The sequence below is a fragment of the Saimiri boliviensis genome, chromosome 2, assembly GCF_048565385.1.
Source record: "Saimiri boliviensis isolate mSaiBol1 chromosome 2, mSaiBol1.pri, whole genome shotgun sequence".
Classification (NCBI taxonomy): Eukaryota; Metazoa; Chordata; class Mammalia; order Primates; family Cebidae; genus Saimiri; species Saimiri boliviensis.
The window spans coordinates 94,575,458-94,592,819 of NC_133450.1; the positions used below are offsets into that span (position 1 = coordinate 94,575,458).

Sequence of the window (17,362 nt, forward strand, 5' to 3'; positions counted from 1 at the left end):
TGCAAATGCCTTTAAATTCCTGCTCCATTTTAAAGAATCAAAGACAATGATGCATTAAGGGTGAGATTTATGCAGGAAAGACATAGAGTAACCTGTCAGATACTCTGTTTCCAGAGAAAAGGCTATCTATGCTATATGAAAGACTGCAAATGGATATATTTATGTTTTAAGATAAAATTATACATTTAAAGTCTTATTTCTTATGATTCCCTTCTTTAAACAGTTATTACAATGACTGCCTCAACTACCCATCCAGATCAAGTCAATTAAGAAGTCTTCTACTGAAATTTATTCTCACTGCATGGAGGAGGAGAGCAGGCTTAGAGGTCAGGTAACTTGTCCATAACCAGGCATCTAGTTATTGGAAAAACTGGACTTTAAACCCAACTTGTCTGACTTCAAACTTGTTCTTGATCAAGCCTGCCTCATTGTTTATGCTCCAACTTGAATCTCTAAAACACCATTCACAGCCTTATAATTAATTCTCTTTATATAGCAATAGCAATGTCTTGCTGTGCAAAGCAGAAGACTAAAGCATAAAGTAATCCATTATAAATCTTTTAGCTTCATATGGGTTTTGCTGGGCTTTTCCAAAAGGATGCCTCTCAGAAAGGCTGGCTGTGAAACAAATCTCTAAAGCAAACCCTGTACTGCCATTGGCTTTACTGTCTAGTTCTAGCCATGGAATTTGTTGGTGGAAATAGTCCAAATTTTTAGCAAGGAATGACTACCCTGGAGTATGTTGGGAGTTTTAGCCTTCCTCCAACCCACAAAAACCCTTTATAGCATTTTCCAGATTTGGAAGCCCCCTGCTCACCTGGCTTCCCCATCTCCACACCCTGCCCTTAATTGACTGATAACTGAGATTTTCTGAGAATGTATTTTACCTAACAGAATGTTGAGAGCTGGTGTGGGGATGGGGGATGTTGAGAGCTGGGGTGGGGAAGGGGGATGGCAGGAATGAGATTGTGTTTAAGAGTTAGAAAATATACTGTAGATTGACAATAGTTGATGCCACGAAGATTTACCCTCACTTTGGTACCTGAGACCATGAAATTTGGGGGTTTAATTTTTTTTGAAATTAAAGATATCAAAGATATGTGTAAGCTACAGTCATGAAACATCTTTCTTTAGTATAACCTGAGTTTACCCTAGAAATCTTAAAAGAAAAGAAAAATCAGTAAATGCAAATCTAAAAGTTTTCTTGTCTGTCGAACAGCTATAGTTAGTCTATGACTCTAAATCTTGTGAAATAATAGAAATCATAAGACTACAAGGCCCAAAAAGGGTCTTACAGAAACCATCCTGTTCATCTCCCCTTTCCTCCTCCCCTCTTCCAGGCTAGTACAACTTAAGCCATTTATTCCAGCCAGAATCCATCCTATTTTTAAAGTCTGGTGGGGAAAGAGAACACAACTGTCTTCCTCTGTAGCTCATCTAGTGTTTAATAACCCTCACTGTCATTGAAGTCTAAAAAAATCCTTCTGGATGGGGGATGGAGAGCACAGCCTCATGACCCAAGGTGCACGCAGCCCATGGAGGTCTCTGCCTTTTTCCAGGCAGAGGGATTTCCAACACACGATCAGCTAGCAGGCTTCTTGCTCACTACAGCACTTTTCTGATCATTCCAAGCCCTGGAAAACAGACACTAGGCATGATGAGGAAAAATAGTCCTGTAAAACCCTGCACTCTTGGAAACAGGAGAAGGATCAGCCGGTGGCAACGTTGAGTCCTCTGAGATACCACTGAGCCGTGTTTACAATGTAGTATGTATTAGGAAGGCCAGTGCCATACTAAAAAAAGTTTCCCCCCAAAGGGGAAGGAAGCTAAAGCTAAAAATATATCATGCCAGCTGTTATAAATGCTTCTCAGAGAAAGCAAACCAACTCTTTCATTAGTTACCTCTTTGAAGAGCAAATGAGGGGTTAAGGAAATAATGGAATTTTTCAGTTACATGCCAGATTGGCTAGATTTTTGGGAGGAACAAATTTTCCACCGAGAAGGAAGGTCTGCTGGTAAAAGGCAAAATAATTCCATGAAAATTTTAAAGGAACTCCAAACTACCTCAGTGGCTCCAAAGGCTTTGTGGGGGTGGGTGGGGGGGGAGGACCTGCAGCCTGCAAGATTTCTAGAATCAGGGTCTCCAGGATTTACCCTTCTTTTTCAGGTTCCAAGAGGCCTTTTGAAAAGGTTTCTTTGCCAGATCCACCTAGAGCTGAGCTGCCTGGTGTCTCTCCCTCTCTTGAATATCTGTGTTCTGATGGTTCTCACAGGCTGACTGAAATACACCTGAAGTGGTTTGTGGCCTTGTGAAAAAAGGCGAAGGGCAGAAGGAAGAGGAAGAACTTCATGAGCAAAACAAGTACCTTTCAAAGTGCTGGCTCTTGCTGCATTAGGGGCTGAGAGAAATGGAGGATTTTTTTCCAGTTGCAGATCAGGGGCTCCTAAGGGAGGCACTTTTGCTGAGATTCCCTCCCACTTGTCCTGCACTTTGCTTGTGGAAGTTGTTTAGTTTCAGATGTTGGCTCTATGGGGCCTAGCAGCCAACCTTTCCATAAATGCAAGGACTCCCTCTACCCCTCAGGAAGGCGAAGAACCAAACCAGTGTTCTTCCCCTGCCCCCACAAAATCCAGGCACTGAATATCCCAAGTAATTTTTGTTTTTTAAATTTTAATTTTGAAATAATTATAGATTTACAAGAAATTGCAGAAATGCTACCCAGGGGCCTCACATACCCATCACCCAGCTTCCCCCAAGGTGATATCTTACATATGAATAGCGCATTGTCAAAACCAGAAGCTCAATATTAATGCAATGCAACTAACTGGACTACAAGCCTTATTCAGATCTCAGCTGTTTTTAACCATCACTAATTGTCTGGGTGTAAATTTGTAACTATGGTAGTTCATCATACGTATAAATTCATATAATTACCTCTATAATCAGGGTCGTGGTATGTTTTTAAAAGTCTGTTAGTATTGAAACTGATTTGCTCAAGTAAGTCATAAAAGTAGCAAGAGTAACAATAAATGTCACTAAGATGATTGTGACAGAAGGCTAAATGATCAATATTATCACCAGATATTTAGTGATTTCCTAGGGACGTTTTCTTGTTTATTTTGGAAATTCATTATTTTCATGAACATCTGCCTAGTGAGCCCAGGAGTTTATGAAGTCCCTACTGTTCAGCAAACATTCATGGCAGGGTGGGGGGACAAGCTTCCGCTCACAGGCCATCTCTTATTGAATTATAGTGGTTGCCTAGAGGGGCATATTGAGGACTCAGAGGCCACATCTGGGTTTAGCAAGAGACAGCCGTCATCCAACAAGGCGCTCTGCCCCTGGAGCTGAATTTGTGCCAGCAATTTGCCATTTCCAAAATGTCTATGTTTTTGAGCCACACATTATCCCAGCTGCTGGGAAATAGGGATAAAGAAAATACAAATCCTATCCCCAAGGAGCTCACAGTCGGGAAGGGCAGGTGAAAATGGCGATCGAAAACTGACTTAGACTGCTAAGAGCTGACACGGAGCTGTGTGGGTCAGTGCAAAGATAGCACATGAGTGGCTGCCCTGCTTCAGACAGTCACAGAGATGTGGCAATTCAGGCAGGGTCTTATACTTGTGGGCTGTGGAGACCACGAAAGCTGGAGGGTCTGTATGGGGCCAAATCCAAGGTCAGAGAAGAGCAAAAATCTATTAGCTACTCATTCAATCAAGCTCTGAGGATAGGATTAGGAGGGAGAGGCATGTAATAACATCAGCTTACAGGCCAGATTCCGGGGCCTCAGTGCCTAGTTTCACATCCCAGCTCAACTACTTAGTAGGTCTGTGACACTGGTCACGTTACCTAACCTTTCTGTGATCCAGTTACTTTAGCTGTCAAATGGGGATGACAATAATACCACCAGCATGAGGTAAAGAGGACTCAATGAGTTAATATTTATGTAAAGGGTTTAAAACAGTACCCAGTATATAGTAAAGCACTATATAGGTATGTGTTATCAATGTTAATTTACTTTTTATGTTCTATGTTATCAAACCGATTATTTTTATCATCAGAAAAGAAATCAGTCAAGATTAATGAAATAACTACTAAGATTCCACAAAGTGCCACGAATCTGTAGAAGTGGACAGATGAAATGGAGCATTTTGGCATGATTTAGGTATCCAAAGTTTCTGAGTTTTTCCCTCATGTTGGGCTAACAAAGGCCAGCATGCTTTCAAATCCAAATGTCAATAATGCAAAGAAAAGTCAAGTGCTCCAATTATTTGAGTAAAACCAAGTTTCATTTGCAGCTGGAGCACAAAGATTTCTTCCAGGTCCAGGTTTACCAGTGAAGAATAGACAAGGGTCAGAAAGGCAGTCTAGGGCAAGTGAGGTAGCACTGACCACCACGCAGGGGAATTCTGTAGGCTCTTAAGCTAGCCAGGAAATACTTACTCTTTTCCTAAATGGTTTGCTTTTTTCTGTAAGCAGGCCTTAGACAGGAAGCAAACCCAGAGATGCTAATTGGGGTTCTATGTGCCTGTATTTGGAATTTTTCCTGCTCCTGATGGCTAAAACGAAGTTGGCCAAGCGTTGTATAAGGTTTGTCACAGCCAATACCTTGGTTCTATCTGGTCCAACAGGCTCATGGTGAAGAACATGCACATTCTTGCTCTTAGTCAGCATACACTTAAAGCAGCCTTACTAGAACAAGGTACTAAAAACTACATTCTTCTCTTTCTTCTGAAGTGCTCTGATGCGATCCAGAAGGCTGTATAACAGATTTTTCAACCTATTCCAACCCATTCTTCCATTATCTCATGGTAGAAAAGGTCCTTGAGATGTCACTTGATTTAACCTCTGCAACTAATAAAAGATAACTGTTGCCTCTCAATGAATGAAAATAGGTAGATTCTCATTAGATTGGGACTTAGTTTTTGGCTCCTATTCAGCCTTATCCTAATCTCATCCTTTAAAACTCTGTAACAATAGCCCTTCTTTTTTCTATTTTTGTTTTTTTTGTACAGGGTCTCACTCTGTCACCCAGGCTGGAGTGTAGTGGTGTGATCTCAGCTCAGTGCAACCTCTGCCTCCCGGGCTCAAGTGATCCTATCTCCTCAGCTTCCCAAGTACCTGGGACTACAGATACAAGCCACCATATCCAGCTAACTTTTGTATTTTTTAAAAGAGATGGAGTTTCACCATGTTGCCCAGGCTGGTCTAGAACTCCTGAGCTCAAGCAATCCACCTACCTCAACCTCCCAAAGTGCTGGAATTACAGTGAGCCACTGCACCTGCCCTCTATCACCAATTTTTAATGCCTTCTAGACATTTTTCTCCATCTCGGTGTTCCAACATCTCAACGTCAACATACATCCAACAAACTGGCCAAATCTAGTATGTGGCCAGTTTGTCTCCCTCGTACCTCTAATCTCTTTGGAGTCATTAACTTTCCTCATTCCTTAAATGCCTACCATGTACTAAGTGCTCTCAATTTCACCTCTGCCCTCTCTTCTTGATAAATCCACTGGTCAATCCTTGGTCTTCATCTCATTAACCTATCCATAAAATTTTACTCCATTGATCACTCTTCTCTCCTGGAAACATTTTCTTCATTTGTCTTGTAAGGCACACACACTTGAGTTTTCCCCAACCTCAGGGGTTTCTCCTTAGTTTCTTTTACCGCTTCCCCTGCTTTTCTCCAGCATTCAGGTTGAAGTGCCCAGGATTGAGGGCCTTGGCCTTCTTTATCATCTACATACTCTGCCTTGGCAATCTCATTTAGTCCCAGCATTAAATACCACCCATGTACTGCTAGCTCCTAAATGTCTATTTTAGACCAGTTCTCTCTCCCAAACTGCATACTCATATATCCCACTGCCTACTCAGTATCTCCAAGAGATATGCCAAACTCATCATATATGACACTGAACTTCTGAGCTTAATCCAAATCCTGTTCTACCTGGTAGACTTTCCCTGTCTCAAGTGATAACACCCAGTTGCCTAGGCAAAAAACACCCGGTCCTCCTTCAATCCTCTCCCTCACACCCCCTCATTTATTCTGTCAGGAAGTCCTGTTGGTTTTACTTTCAAAATATATCTAGAGCCTGACTGCTTCTCACCCTTCTACTGCAGCCATCCTGGTTTGAGCCATCAACTCTTGCCTGCATTACTGCAGCAGACTCTTAACGGGTTTTCCTGTTTCTGTCTTCACCCTATCTATTCTTAAGGCAGCAGCCAAAGAGATCCTTTTAAAATGTGAGTTGGATCATACCACTCATCTGTGGGAAATCCTCCAATAGCTTTCTGGTTTATTGACAGCAAAAGTCTAAGTCCTCGCAATGACCTATAATGCCCATTCTGTCTCCAGCCTCTCCTACCATCGTCTACCTCATTCACTCCCTTTCAGCCACCAGCCTTCTTGTTTCCCCCCTAGCAAGTCAGGCACACTTTTGTCTTGGGATATGTGCTCCAGCTTTATCTCAGTCTGGAATACTCTTTGCTCCAGGTGCCCACGTGGCTAACTCCCACTCCTCCTTCAAATCTCTGCTCACACCCCACCTTTTCAATGGGGTTTACCCTGACCACCCTGCTTCACGCTCTAATCACCTCGCCATGTAGACCCGATCCTACCCTTGTTCTCATTTTCCTATCACCTATCATCTTCTACCACACATGTACTTTACTTATATACTACAATTTGTATACACCAGACTGCCAGTGCTCCGAGGGAAGGCAGCTTTATCTTAGCCACTGCTGTGCTCCAAGTGCCTTGAGCAGGCTAGACACATAGTAGACACTCAATAAACCTTTTCTAGGTGAATGAAAAAATCAACTGATCAATAATGTATGTCACACAGGCTGAGGGTGGTAGCTCAACGTATAAACCCAGCACTTTGGGAGGCTTAGGCTGGAGGACTGCTTGAGCCCAGGGGTTTGAGACCAGCCTCGGCAACACAGGGAGACCCTGTCTCTATAAAATATACAAAAATTATCTGGGTGTGGTGGTGCATGCCTGTGGTCCCAGATACTCAAGAGGCTGAGGCAAGAGTATTGCTTGAGGCCAGAAGGTCAAGGCTTCTGTAAGCCATGATCACACCACTTTAGTCCAGCCTGGGCAACAGAGTAAGACCCTGTCTCAAAAAAAAAAAAAAAAAAAGTATGTCCATGTCAATACTGAATGCTAATCCTAATATTTCCACCTAGGAACATTTCTAGTAGCCATTCCTTCTGCTCCACACCGGCTCCTATCCTAACGATACTTTCATTACTTCACAACATTGAAACTTGCTGATTTGGCATTTGTCAGAGGCCACTCATCTGGTTTGCCCACAGACGATCCATTCCCCCATACAGCGTGTCACTCTTGTGCCTGGGATGTAAATGCTTGGCCTCTTCGAGGCACTCAGATCCCTTCCCCCGGCCCTACTTTTACTGCCTGCCTTCCCTCCCCTCCCTTCGTGAGCCTGTCCTTCCTCTTCACTGTCCACCTTGCCTGCACACTGTAACCCCCGTCCCTTTGCTCCCAGTGCGTATTCCTACCCAGGGGCCCCCTCCCTCCAGATTCTCCTTCCCCTTTCCATCTTAGCTCATTTTCCACTTCCCCTGCAAAAGCTTGCTTTCTTTTTCTTTTTCGAGATGGAGTCTTGTTCTGTTGTCCAGGCTGGAGTACAGCGGCATGATCTCGGCTCGCTGCAACCTCCACCTCCTGGGTTCAAGCAATTCTCCTGACTCAGCCTCCCCAATAGCTAGGATTCCAAGAGTGTGCCACTACACCCAGCTAATTTTTGTATTTTTAGTAGAGATAGGGTTTCACCACATTGGCCAGGCCGGTCTTGAACTCCTGACCTTAAGTGATCCACCCGCCTTGGCCTCCCAAAGTGCTGGAATTACAGGCATGAGCCACCATGCCCAGCACTTCTCTTTCTCTCTCCTCTCTCTCCTCCTTTTCCTTCCTTCCTTCTTTTCTTTTCTTCTTTCTTTCCTTCCTTCTCTCTCTCTCTGCTCTTTCCTCCTTTCCCTTTCCCTCTCTTCTTCTTTTTCCTTTCTTTGTCTCTCTCCCTTTCCTTCCTTTCTTCCTTCCTCTTTTTTTCTTTCTTTTCTTTCCTGCATCTTGCTCTGTCACCCACACTCATGGCTCCCGGTCAAGCTATGTTTTGTTTTCAGAGACAGGGTCTAGCTATGTTGTTCAGACTGTCCTTGAATTCCTGGCCTCAACCTATCCTCCCACATTGGCTTCCCAGAGTGGCTTTCTTGAGCCTCCAGTTCACAAGGCTCTCTCCATTTTGTACATTCACAGCACGGACAGGATAGATCTACATTCAACCGGCACTTCATCCTACATGCCCTGTGGCAGCTCTTAAGTACGATTTCGCTGCACTTTTATATAACTCATGAATTGTTATATGAAGTTTCTATGGATGATAAGTCTGGCAAAAAGGAATATTTATTTATTTATTTATTTATTTATTTTTGAGACGGAGTTTCACTCTTGTTACCCAGGCTGGAGTGCAATGGCGCGATCTCAGCTCACTGCAACCTCCGCCTCCTGGGTTCAGGCAATTCTCCTGCCTCAGCCTCCTGAGTAGCTGGGATTACAGGCACGTGCCACCATGCCCAGCTAATTTTTTTGTATCTTTAGTAGAGACGGGGTTTCACCATGTTGACCAGTATGGTCTCGATCTCTTGACCTTGTGATCCACCCGCCTCAGCCTCCCAAAGTGCTGGGATTACAGGCTTAAGCCACCGCGCCCGGCTAGGAATATTTAATTTTTAATTGGGAGACAGATTAATATATCATCTCTTCTCCAATTACAGGCTCCTTGGAAGTAGAAACACGGTCTTCAGCTTGGACTTACGCACAGTGCTAGGCACGCAGAAGGCGGGCAGGCAGCACTTGCAGGGTAGCGGAATGACTGGGAATCCACATGGGGAGGAAACCACGAATGCTATGGCACTCTGTTGAAGGCCCAATGATTGAGGAATAAAATATCAGTGGAATAAGCCAAGGTGAAAAACAAAAATAAAAACTAAAGAGGTGGCTTTCTGATTGCCTTTCGTTCACCGTCACGAATGTGGCTGATCATTGAAAATGCACAGCACTAATTGATTTCTGCATCATGTTGTCATATGCAGTTCGTTTTTCCGCTTTGAAAGAGGTAGAAAGTGGCCGGGCGTGGTGGCTCAAGCCTGTAATCCCAGCACTTTGGGAGGCTGAGGCGGGTGGATCACGAGGTCGAGAGATCGAGACCATCCTGGTCAACATGGTGAAACCCCGTCTCTACTAAAAATACAAAAAAACTAGCTGGGCGTGGTGGTGCATGCCTGTAATCCCAGCTACTCAGGAGGCTGAGGCAGGAGAATTGCCTGAGCCCAGGAGGCGGAGGTTGCGGTGAGCCGAGATTGCGCCATTGCACTCCAGCCTGGGCAACAAGAGCGAAACTCCGTCTCAAAAAAAAAAAAAAAAAAAAAAAAAAAAAAAAAAAAAAGAAAGAGGTAGAAAGTATAGCTCTTCAGTGCAGTAGAAGAAGCCTTAAGTCCAACTCAATTTCTATTGTGGTGGAACGGCCAAAAATCATAGCATATTCGGAGCCCCTTAGACTGCTCTGCTTGGCCCTGGGCTCAGGGTAAGATGCTTATGTCAGGCACCCATCGGAACTGAAAATGAGGGCACAGACTCTGAATATCAGTGTCAACACTTAGCTCCTCACCGTCTTTCCCAGTTTCTTTTATTTACTCATCTAACAGGCACCCTTGGAGTGCTTACCGTGGCTGCTCTAACCAGGCTGGGCATTTACATAATCTTATTTACCTTCACCACAACGCTCGAAGGTACATCTTGTGAATGTTGCAGTTTTACAAGTGGGCACCTTGACAAGGTTAAATCACTTGTCTAAATTGTAGGTAGAAAATTGCAGGTCTGGGATTTGGACCTAGGAGGCGTTGATACCAAAGTCCTTGCTCTTCCCTCTGTCACGCAGCCTCCCAGGTGCTCAGCGTCTATTGACAGAGGCACCAGTGAACAAGTGACCTGAAGCCTTGCAGTTTTGACTCACTTGGTTGAACCACCATAGACAATGCAAAGGAGTACAGCAATGACATTCACATTTTGTTAAAGAGATACTATTGACATACAAGTGTTGATATGGCCCTAAGTGTTTGAACGAAACTTTCTGGAGGGGAGATCTGAGCTCTTTTATCTTCTTCTCTGATGCTCTGCAAGAGGGCTCCAATGCCTGCCTTCTCCCAGAGATATGTCGTCTAGTCACCTAGGTAAGCCTCCAAGTCCTTCGCACCCAAGTATTACACAGGGGTTCAGAGTTCAGTAGGGCCATGACAGTCATCTACAAATTTTCTACTCTCTGTAGGGTTGGCTAGGTGGCTACTTGTTGACTGCAATCTGATAACCATCTTAAATGCACTAATCTTGTCAAGACCAGATCCTGGATGTATAAACCAGTAGGTAGAAATATATAATGACCCAAGACTAACTTCAAGACAAATGACATAAAACTCAATCCCTTAAAATACAAAAGACCAAGTTATAAGAGGGTAGGTAGCCTAGAGCTTGCATCTCTCCCAGCTATTAAAGAGTTTTGTAACAATTACTAGATTCTGTTGCTGATGCAGGAAACTCAGGCCAAGAGTCTGTCAGCTGGCTGCATGTGTCTGCTTTAGAAGTCCCAGCCATCACTCCCTGTCACACAGAGACCAGTGAACCGCTCCTGCTGGATTATAGTCTGTGAGAGATACTGACTGTCATCAGAACCTCTTATATAATAAATTAAGATGCAATAATCACCTAATTCCCAAATGTGCAAGTGACCCATATCTAAATGTAAAAGCAAAAAAAAATTAGCCAGACTTGGTGGTGTATGCCTGTAATCTCAGCTACTCAGGAGGCTGAGGTGAAAGAATCGCTTATACCCAGGCTGGAGTGCAGTGGCACGATCTCATCTCACTGCAACATCTGCCTTCTGGGTATAAGCGATTCTTTCACCTCAGCCTCCTGAGTAGCTGAGATTACAGGCATACACCATCAAGTCTGGCTAATTTTTGTATTTTCTGGTAGAGATGGGGTTTCGCCATGTTGGCCAGGCTGGTCTCAAACTCCTGACCTCAAGTGGTCCACTAGCCTAGGCCTTCCAAAGTGCTGTGAATACAGGCCTGAGCCTCTGTGCTGGGACCCCAATTACTAATCCTCTTATATCTTTTACCTGGGGGTTCCTGCATGAAGACAGGCACATCAGGTCTAACTGCAAAAGCACTCACTCCTTCAAGAAAGTTATGTTGGCACTGCCACTGCATTCATGGATAGGTGCAAACTAGCATTAAGGAAAACTGTTTGAAGATGGGGTGCACTTCCACACCGCGACTTTATATAGGCACCAATGGTGTGTTCGTTACTTTGCTTGGCTTCAGTGGGGACACACAGAGAGGACTCCCAGCCTCACTGCCCAGCTGTGGGCGCAGTACTTTGCTTTAGTGGTCAAAAGAGCAGAGGGCTGTCCTCCGCTCTCCCTGCCCACTAAGCAGTTCCTGACCCACCTCTCCTAAAGCGTTGGACGGAGCAAGGTTAAGTCCACGGCACTCTCGCCAGGCCACGGCACACAGCAGCATTCTCAGTTAGCAAACCTGCTCCCACTGGTCAGGAACAAAGTACCCCGACAACTGGGAATTAAAACCAGAAAATGCAAAGGGAGGAAACATTCCAGGGTGAAATTGAAGGGAAAAAAAAGAGAGAGAGAAAGAAAGAAAGAAAAAGGGGGGGGAGGGGAGTAAAGAAAAAGCACAAAGCCCATGAGGCTGGCTGGTTAACCATGGGTTAGAATTAGGTTTAGAGAATCACACGGTAACTCAGTGTCTCGGCAAATCCAAAACCCCAGGGTGAAAGACATGGGTGAAAGGCATTTCTGTTTGTGGAAACGGGAGGTTTCCTTCTTTCATTTATTCTGTATTTATTTTTGGTCTGTTTGGAACCCAAGTTTGGACCATTAATCACTTTTACCTTCCCAGTATTTTTCATCTTTGCAGTCAAACAGCAACAAATATGGGGTCCAAAGGCCCTTTCCCACAGCCAATTCCCATCAGCCCTTCTCTCCCAGGGTCACGGGGTGCACGGAGCAGACATTGTCAGCGGGACATGCCACAAACACAGCAAATCGCCAAACCAGACTACGTTAAAGGGCTGGAACTTACTTGTACTTGTGCTGGTTCCAATTGTATTGATTGTGGTGGGGACAGATGAGGAGGAGTAGAGGGGCACATGGCCATTCTCACACCCCATGCTTTTGTCCTGCCAGTTGGAGGCATTGATGCAAATCCCGGAATCCCGAGAGTTCTGCCACCCGTTGAGCTTCTCATCGGAGTTCTGTCTTTGGTGATAGTAGTGTGTCTGTCCGTAATCCACAGAGTCTGAGCGGCCTCGGTTCTGGCCACCAAAGCTGGTCGACGTGCGGTCCTCCAGGTGATTCAGCCACATGGCTAAAGCACTGCGGTCTTCCAAAGAAGTGGCCGGGTGTATCAAAGCATAGGACAGCAGCTGCCTGCTCTCCTCAATGTGCTGGTTGTGTTCAATAGAGTGAGCCAGGATTTTGGGCAGCAGTTTCATATATTCTACTTTTGCGTCGAGGTTTCCTGGCTTCAGCAAAGGCAGATGAGTTAACAGGAGGGAAATCACTTTATCCTTGGATTCCTGTTGCCATTGGTTAATGATTCCTGAAAAGGAAAATAGACAGGGCAAATAAGCAAATCCACCCACAATGACTCTAAACAGATACTCTAAAGAGAATTTTTATGGATTAGGGTCCCAATCTATACACCCCAGCTATATTTTCTCAAAAAAGCCTTGTGAATCAGATTGGTTAACTGACCCCAGATTTTCAGGGGCCAGGGACTCCAATGAAACACAGATCAATCATTCTTAGATACTTGGGTACTCAATCGAACTCAATCAAATTCTCATTCATGTTTCCAAAAAAAGCTACAACTACCTGGGCACGATCAAATAGAATTTACAGCTCTGTTTTCTTTCTGAGAAAGGTCTAGCCTGTCCCCGATAGACAGGGGCCTAAGACTAAGAAGCTCTCCATGAAAAAGCAAATATGAATAAAGGTCCCATTCCAGAGTCCTGGGGGTAAGGCTGCTTCCCCTCCCCCGGACGTCTCCCCCAGATATCTGTTGAACGTGGTTTTAATCCTGGCAAAGGCATTTGTGTGAAATTGGAACAACTTCTTAGACGGAGAAATTTGTCAGGGAATAAAAGAGCTCCCCTCATCTCTGTGTGGTAAGCCTGGACCTTTCTCATGAGAAGCTAACTCAGAACAACTGTGCGATCAAAGCTAGAATAAGCAATGGACCCAAGACTTGGCTCCTGGGGCACCTCTAATCACTGTTTTTCTTTATGTAAGATCAGTTTGTTTTTATTGGGTAAAATACACACAACACTGACCACTTTAATCCTATTTGAGCATATATTCAATGGTATTAGGAACATTCACAGGCTGGAGGTGGTTGGTTACACTTGTAATCCCAGCATTTTGGGAGGCCGAGGCAGGAGGGCTGCTTGAGCCCAGGAGTTAGAGACCAGCTTGGGAAACATAATGAGACCTCATCTCTACAAAAAAAAAAAAAAAAAAAAAAAAAAAAAAAAAGCCACATGTGATGGTGTATGCCTGTAGATCCAGCTATTAAGGAGGCTGAGGTGGGAGGATTGCTTGAGCCTGGAAGGTCGAGGCTGCAGTAAGCTGCTATTGCACCACTGTACTCTGGCTTGGGTGACAAAGGGAGACCCGGTCTCAAAAAAAAAAAAAAAAAAAAAGAAAAGAAAAAAGAAAAAAAGAAAAAGAAAAGAGAAGAAAAAGAAAAAGAATATACACCATTCACAGTGGTGTGCAACTATCACTACCGCTCTTCTCTAGAACCCTTTCATCTTCTCAAGCTGAAACTCTAATTACTCTAGGTACCACAGAGAAGTAGAATCATCAGTATTTGTCCTTTTGTGACCGCCTTACTTCACTAAGCATAATGTCCTCAAGTTTCAAGCTACAGGAAGATCTGCTTTTAACACACTCAGAAGGATCCTTTCTGTCCCCTCTCACTCAAAATGCGAACAATGCACTTTGCCTTGATTAACCTTTGAGAAATAGCTTGCCTTGGGACTGACAGTTATTCACAGGCTCTGGGCCAGAGGAAAGCAAGCTCATTTTCAGAGAAGTCATTCCTGACACATGGAGATCTCAACACTGGCCCATGGATGACCCTACAAGGGCGAGGGCTGGGCAGTCCTGCTGGCTTTTATGGCATATCTGGAGGGCTGGAAGGGGTTTCTGGAATTTAGTTGAAGGGCTTAGCAACACTAGCTAGGTGCAAACATAACAAAAACAAGCCCAATGATCACTGTTGACCATAAACTACAAATGCATCAGCCTGTACTGCAATGCCTGTCAAGACCACAGGAAAGAATATTTTAAGAAAAATACCAGCAAAAAAATGAGGCATGGTGTATAATGAAAGAGCATGAGCTTTGGAGTCAGGCAAAGTTGGGCACAAACCCCAGATCTGCCACTTAATTTGTGGTAGAAGCTTGGTAAGTTATTTAACTTCTCTGAGCCCCAACCACCTTATGAAGAGTGATACAGACAGCATCTGCCCCTCCATGTGCTGTCAGATTAAATAATGCAAAGTAGCAAAAGGGCTGGTCAAGTACTTGATGATGGAGGTAATTCCTTCTGCTTGTCTCTGCATAGTTGGCCTCATGTTAGAGCAGTGTCAATGGTTTCGGATACCAAGTTTTAAAAAATAATACAGAGAAACCAGAGATGACCCAAGAGAAGTCATTAAAAATGATCAAGGAGGTAGAAAGTGAAAGGGTGAAGAGAAAATGGGTTTACTGTGCTTAAAACAATATGAAGAGATGCCTGACTCACTTCAAGTAGGGATTTCATAAGGAGATGTCAAAGAGTTAACCACTTGGAGTAGCAGTCTCCAAACTGAAGCAGGAGACACTGAGACAGGACGGGGAGAACAGAACTGCCAGAATAATCAAAGACTCAGAGTAACCAAGGAAGGCTTTAGAATCTCTGCCCTGGGGGTCTGAACAACAGAGTGAAATAATCTTGAGTAGAACTGTCCAACAGTCATAAAACATAAGCCACAAAGGGTATTTTAAACTTTCTAGTAGCCATATTAAAGAAGGGACAAATAGGTGATGTGAATTTTAGCGATATCAAAATATTGTCACTTCATTATCAGTTATTAATTTCATAAAATTATTAATGAGCCATTTTTTCAGAATTCAGTCTTAAAAGTCTTTTACAAGCCTTAAAATGTCAGTGTGTTTTGTCACGGACAGCACGTCTCAACTTGGACCAGCCACAGCTGAAGAGCTGAGAAGCTTTATGTGGCTAGTGGCTACTGAGCTGGTGAGCACAGGGCTGGAGACATTCAGCTGGAGAAGGCGGGCGGGAGGGCACAGATGACCTCAGCAGGTCCCTCCCAGCTCCCCGACTCTATATTTAGCTAATTGCCACCTGACAGAAGAAGTCTCACACATTCCACTAGGTATAGCCTCCCTTTTAAAGTATCGCTGAGAGGCGAAGAAAATTCCAATTCTAATTTTCTCATCAATTAATCTTCAGCAAATACCAGGCATGTTTTAGATGATGAATGTGCTTAGCATGAAGATAAACTCTATTCATTAAGCCCAAGAGGTGTTGGAAAGAAGCAAAAGGGGTCAAGCGGAAAAAGGGGCTATGTTGTAAGCCTACCGTAATCAGAGGTGGCTAGTGTACACCCGTGAAAATGTACATTTAAAGATAAAATTGGGAATGACTTCTAAGAAAAAATTCATGAGGCTGAGGAACTCCCTAGCTTACTGCTATGTCATTTCCCTGTTCGGATATTGTACCCTTCCACAAAAGGTCAGCCTTAAAAAAAAAAAAAAAAAAAAAAAAATCAGCAACAAAAACCAAATGTAAATAGGAGTCAGAGTACAAACTAAACATGCTATCTCCACATAACTGCTCTCTGCCACAGATTAACCTGGGATTCAGAGGAGGAACAAGCAGAGCGAAGAGGAAGGAAAATGAGAGGCCACTGGCTCCGGTCCCTTGGATGGGGGGACCAGGAAGGCAAGCATGGCTTTTGTTTACTACCACTGGGAACATGGAAATCGGATTGCTCTCTGAGGGCTAACTACACCTACTGGATCAAACTATTTCTGTTACCACTCCAGCTGCCACCGCTGAGAGCCAACAGTATTGAATGTTTTCGAAGTGCCAGGCACTCTTCTAAGCCCTGTGCATTTAATTACTCACTTAATCCTCCCAAGAAGCTTATGAGGTAGGTCCTATTACTAGCCTTCTTTTACAGATGAAGGCACAGGGGCACAGACGGGGCAATTACTTGTCCCCGGCCCCCTGCTAGTGAAGTGGCAGAAATGAGGTGGGCAAATTCAATATGAGATACATAATGGCTATCCTGCTACAAAAGCCTGGCCAGAGACCAAATATGTCGATATTTATAATATAATTAGATGTTCTATAATTATATATGATATAGAATTAGACATAACATGCATGTAAGTATGGAATAGTTACAAACATCATATAAATGTATTAATAGAGGCCATGAGTTATCAGAGGAGTTGGTGAGCAGCAGAAGTATAATAAAAAGGAGTTACAGAGACAATGGAAGTGATGCCTATTGCAGTTTAAAATATGTTAACTATTTATTTGACACACCTCTCTTTGAAAGGTGGGGCCTAATTCCCTTCCTGTTCAGTGCAGGTTGGACTCAGTGAGTCACATGCAGTAAGTAGAATGCAGGGGAAATGGCGGCATGTGACTTCACGGATTAGGTTATAAAAGGCACTGCAGCCTCACCTTGCTGTCTTCAAGTACTTACTCTGGGGAAAGCCGGCTGCCAGGCTGTGACATTACGCAAGCAACCCAATGGGGAGGTCCTTGTGGTGAGGAACTGAGGCCTTGTGCCAACACCCAACATCAAGTTGCCAGCCATATGAGGGAACCATCTTGGAAGCAGATCTCCTAGCCCAGCTAAGCCTTTGAATGAGTGCAGCCCAGATACCATTTTGAGGAATCCTAAGCCAGAATCTCTCATATTTCTGATCCATAGAAACTGTTGTAACGTGTTTATTATTTTAAGCTGCTGAGTTAATTAATACACTATCCAACTGCCCTTCTAGGTAAAAGGAAGTTTCAGCCACTTGGTTTTGAGTAGATCAGCCTTTCTGGCAAAGCTGTTCCCATTCTGGCATGGACCCATGAAGTTCCTGTTGCCATTAAACATTCCCCTCCCTCTGCCTCCCCTGTCCTGATTATCCACTCACCAAACAACCTTTGGACCATGATT

At 44.0% G+C, this 17,362-nt stretch overlaps 1 protein-coding gene across 3 annotated transcripts in view; it reads right to left on the minus strand.

Annotated features, from left to right (window-relative positions):
* The window catches only part of SAMD4A (sterile alpha motif domain containing 4A), a 234,920-nt gene that overhangs the window by 79,807 nt on the left and 137,751 nt on the right, over window positions 1-17,362 (minus strand). For all 3 annotated transcript variants that reach the window (XM_039468731.2, XM_074393924.1, XM_074393923.1), the window contains exon 3: window positions 12,188-12,706. In XM_039468731.2, coding sequence (XP_039324665.1) covers window positions 12,188-12,706 — 519 coding nt within the window. The remainder of the gene's footprint in view (window positions 1-12,187; window positions 12,707-17,362) is intronic.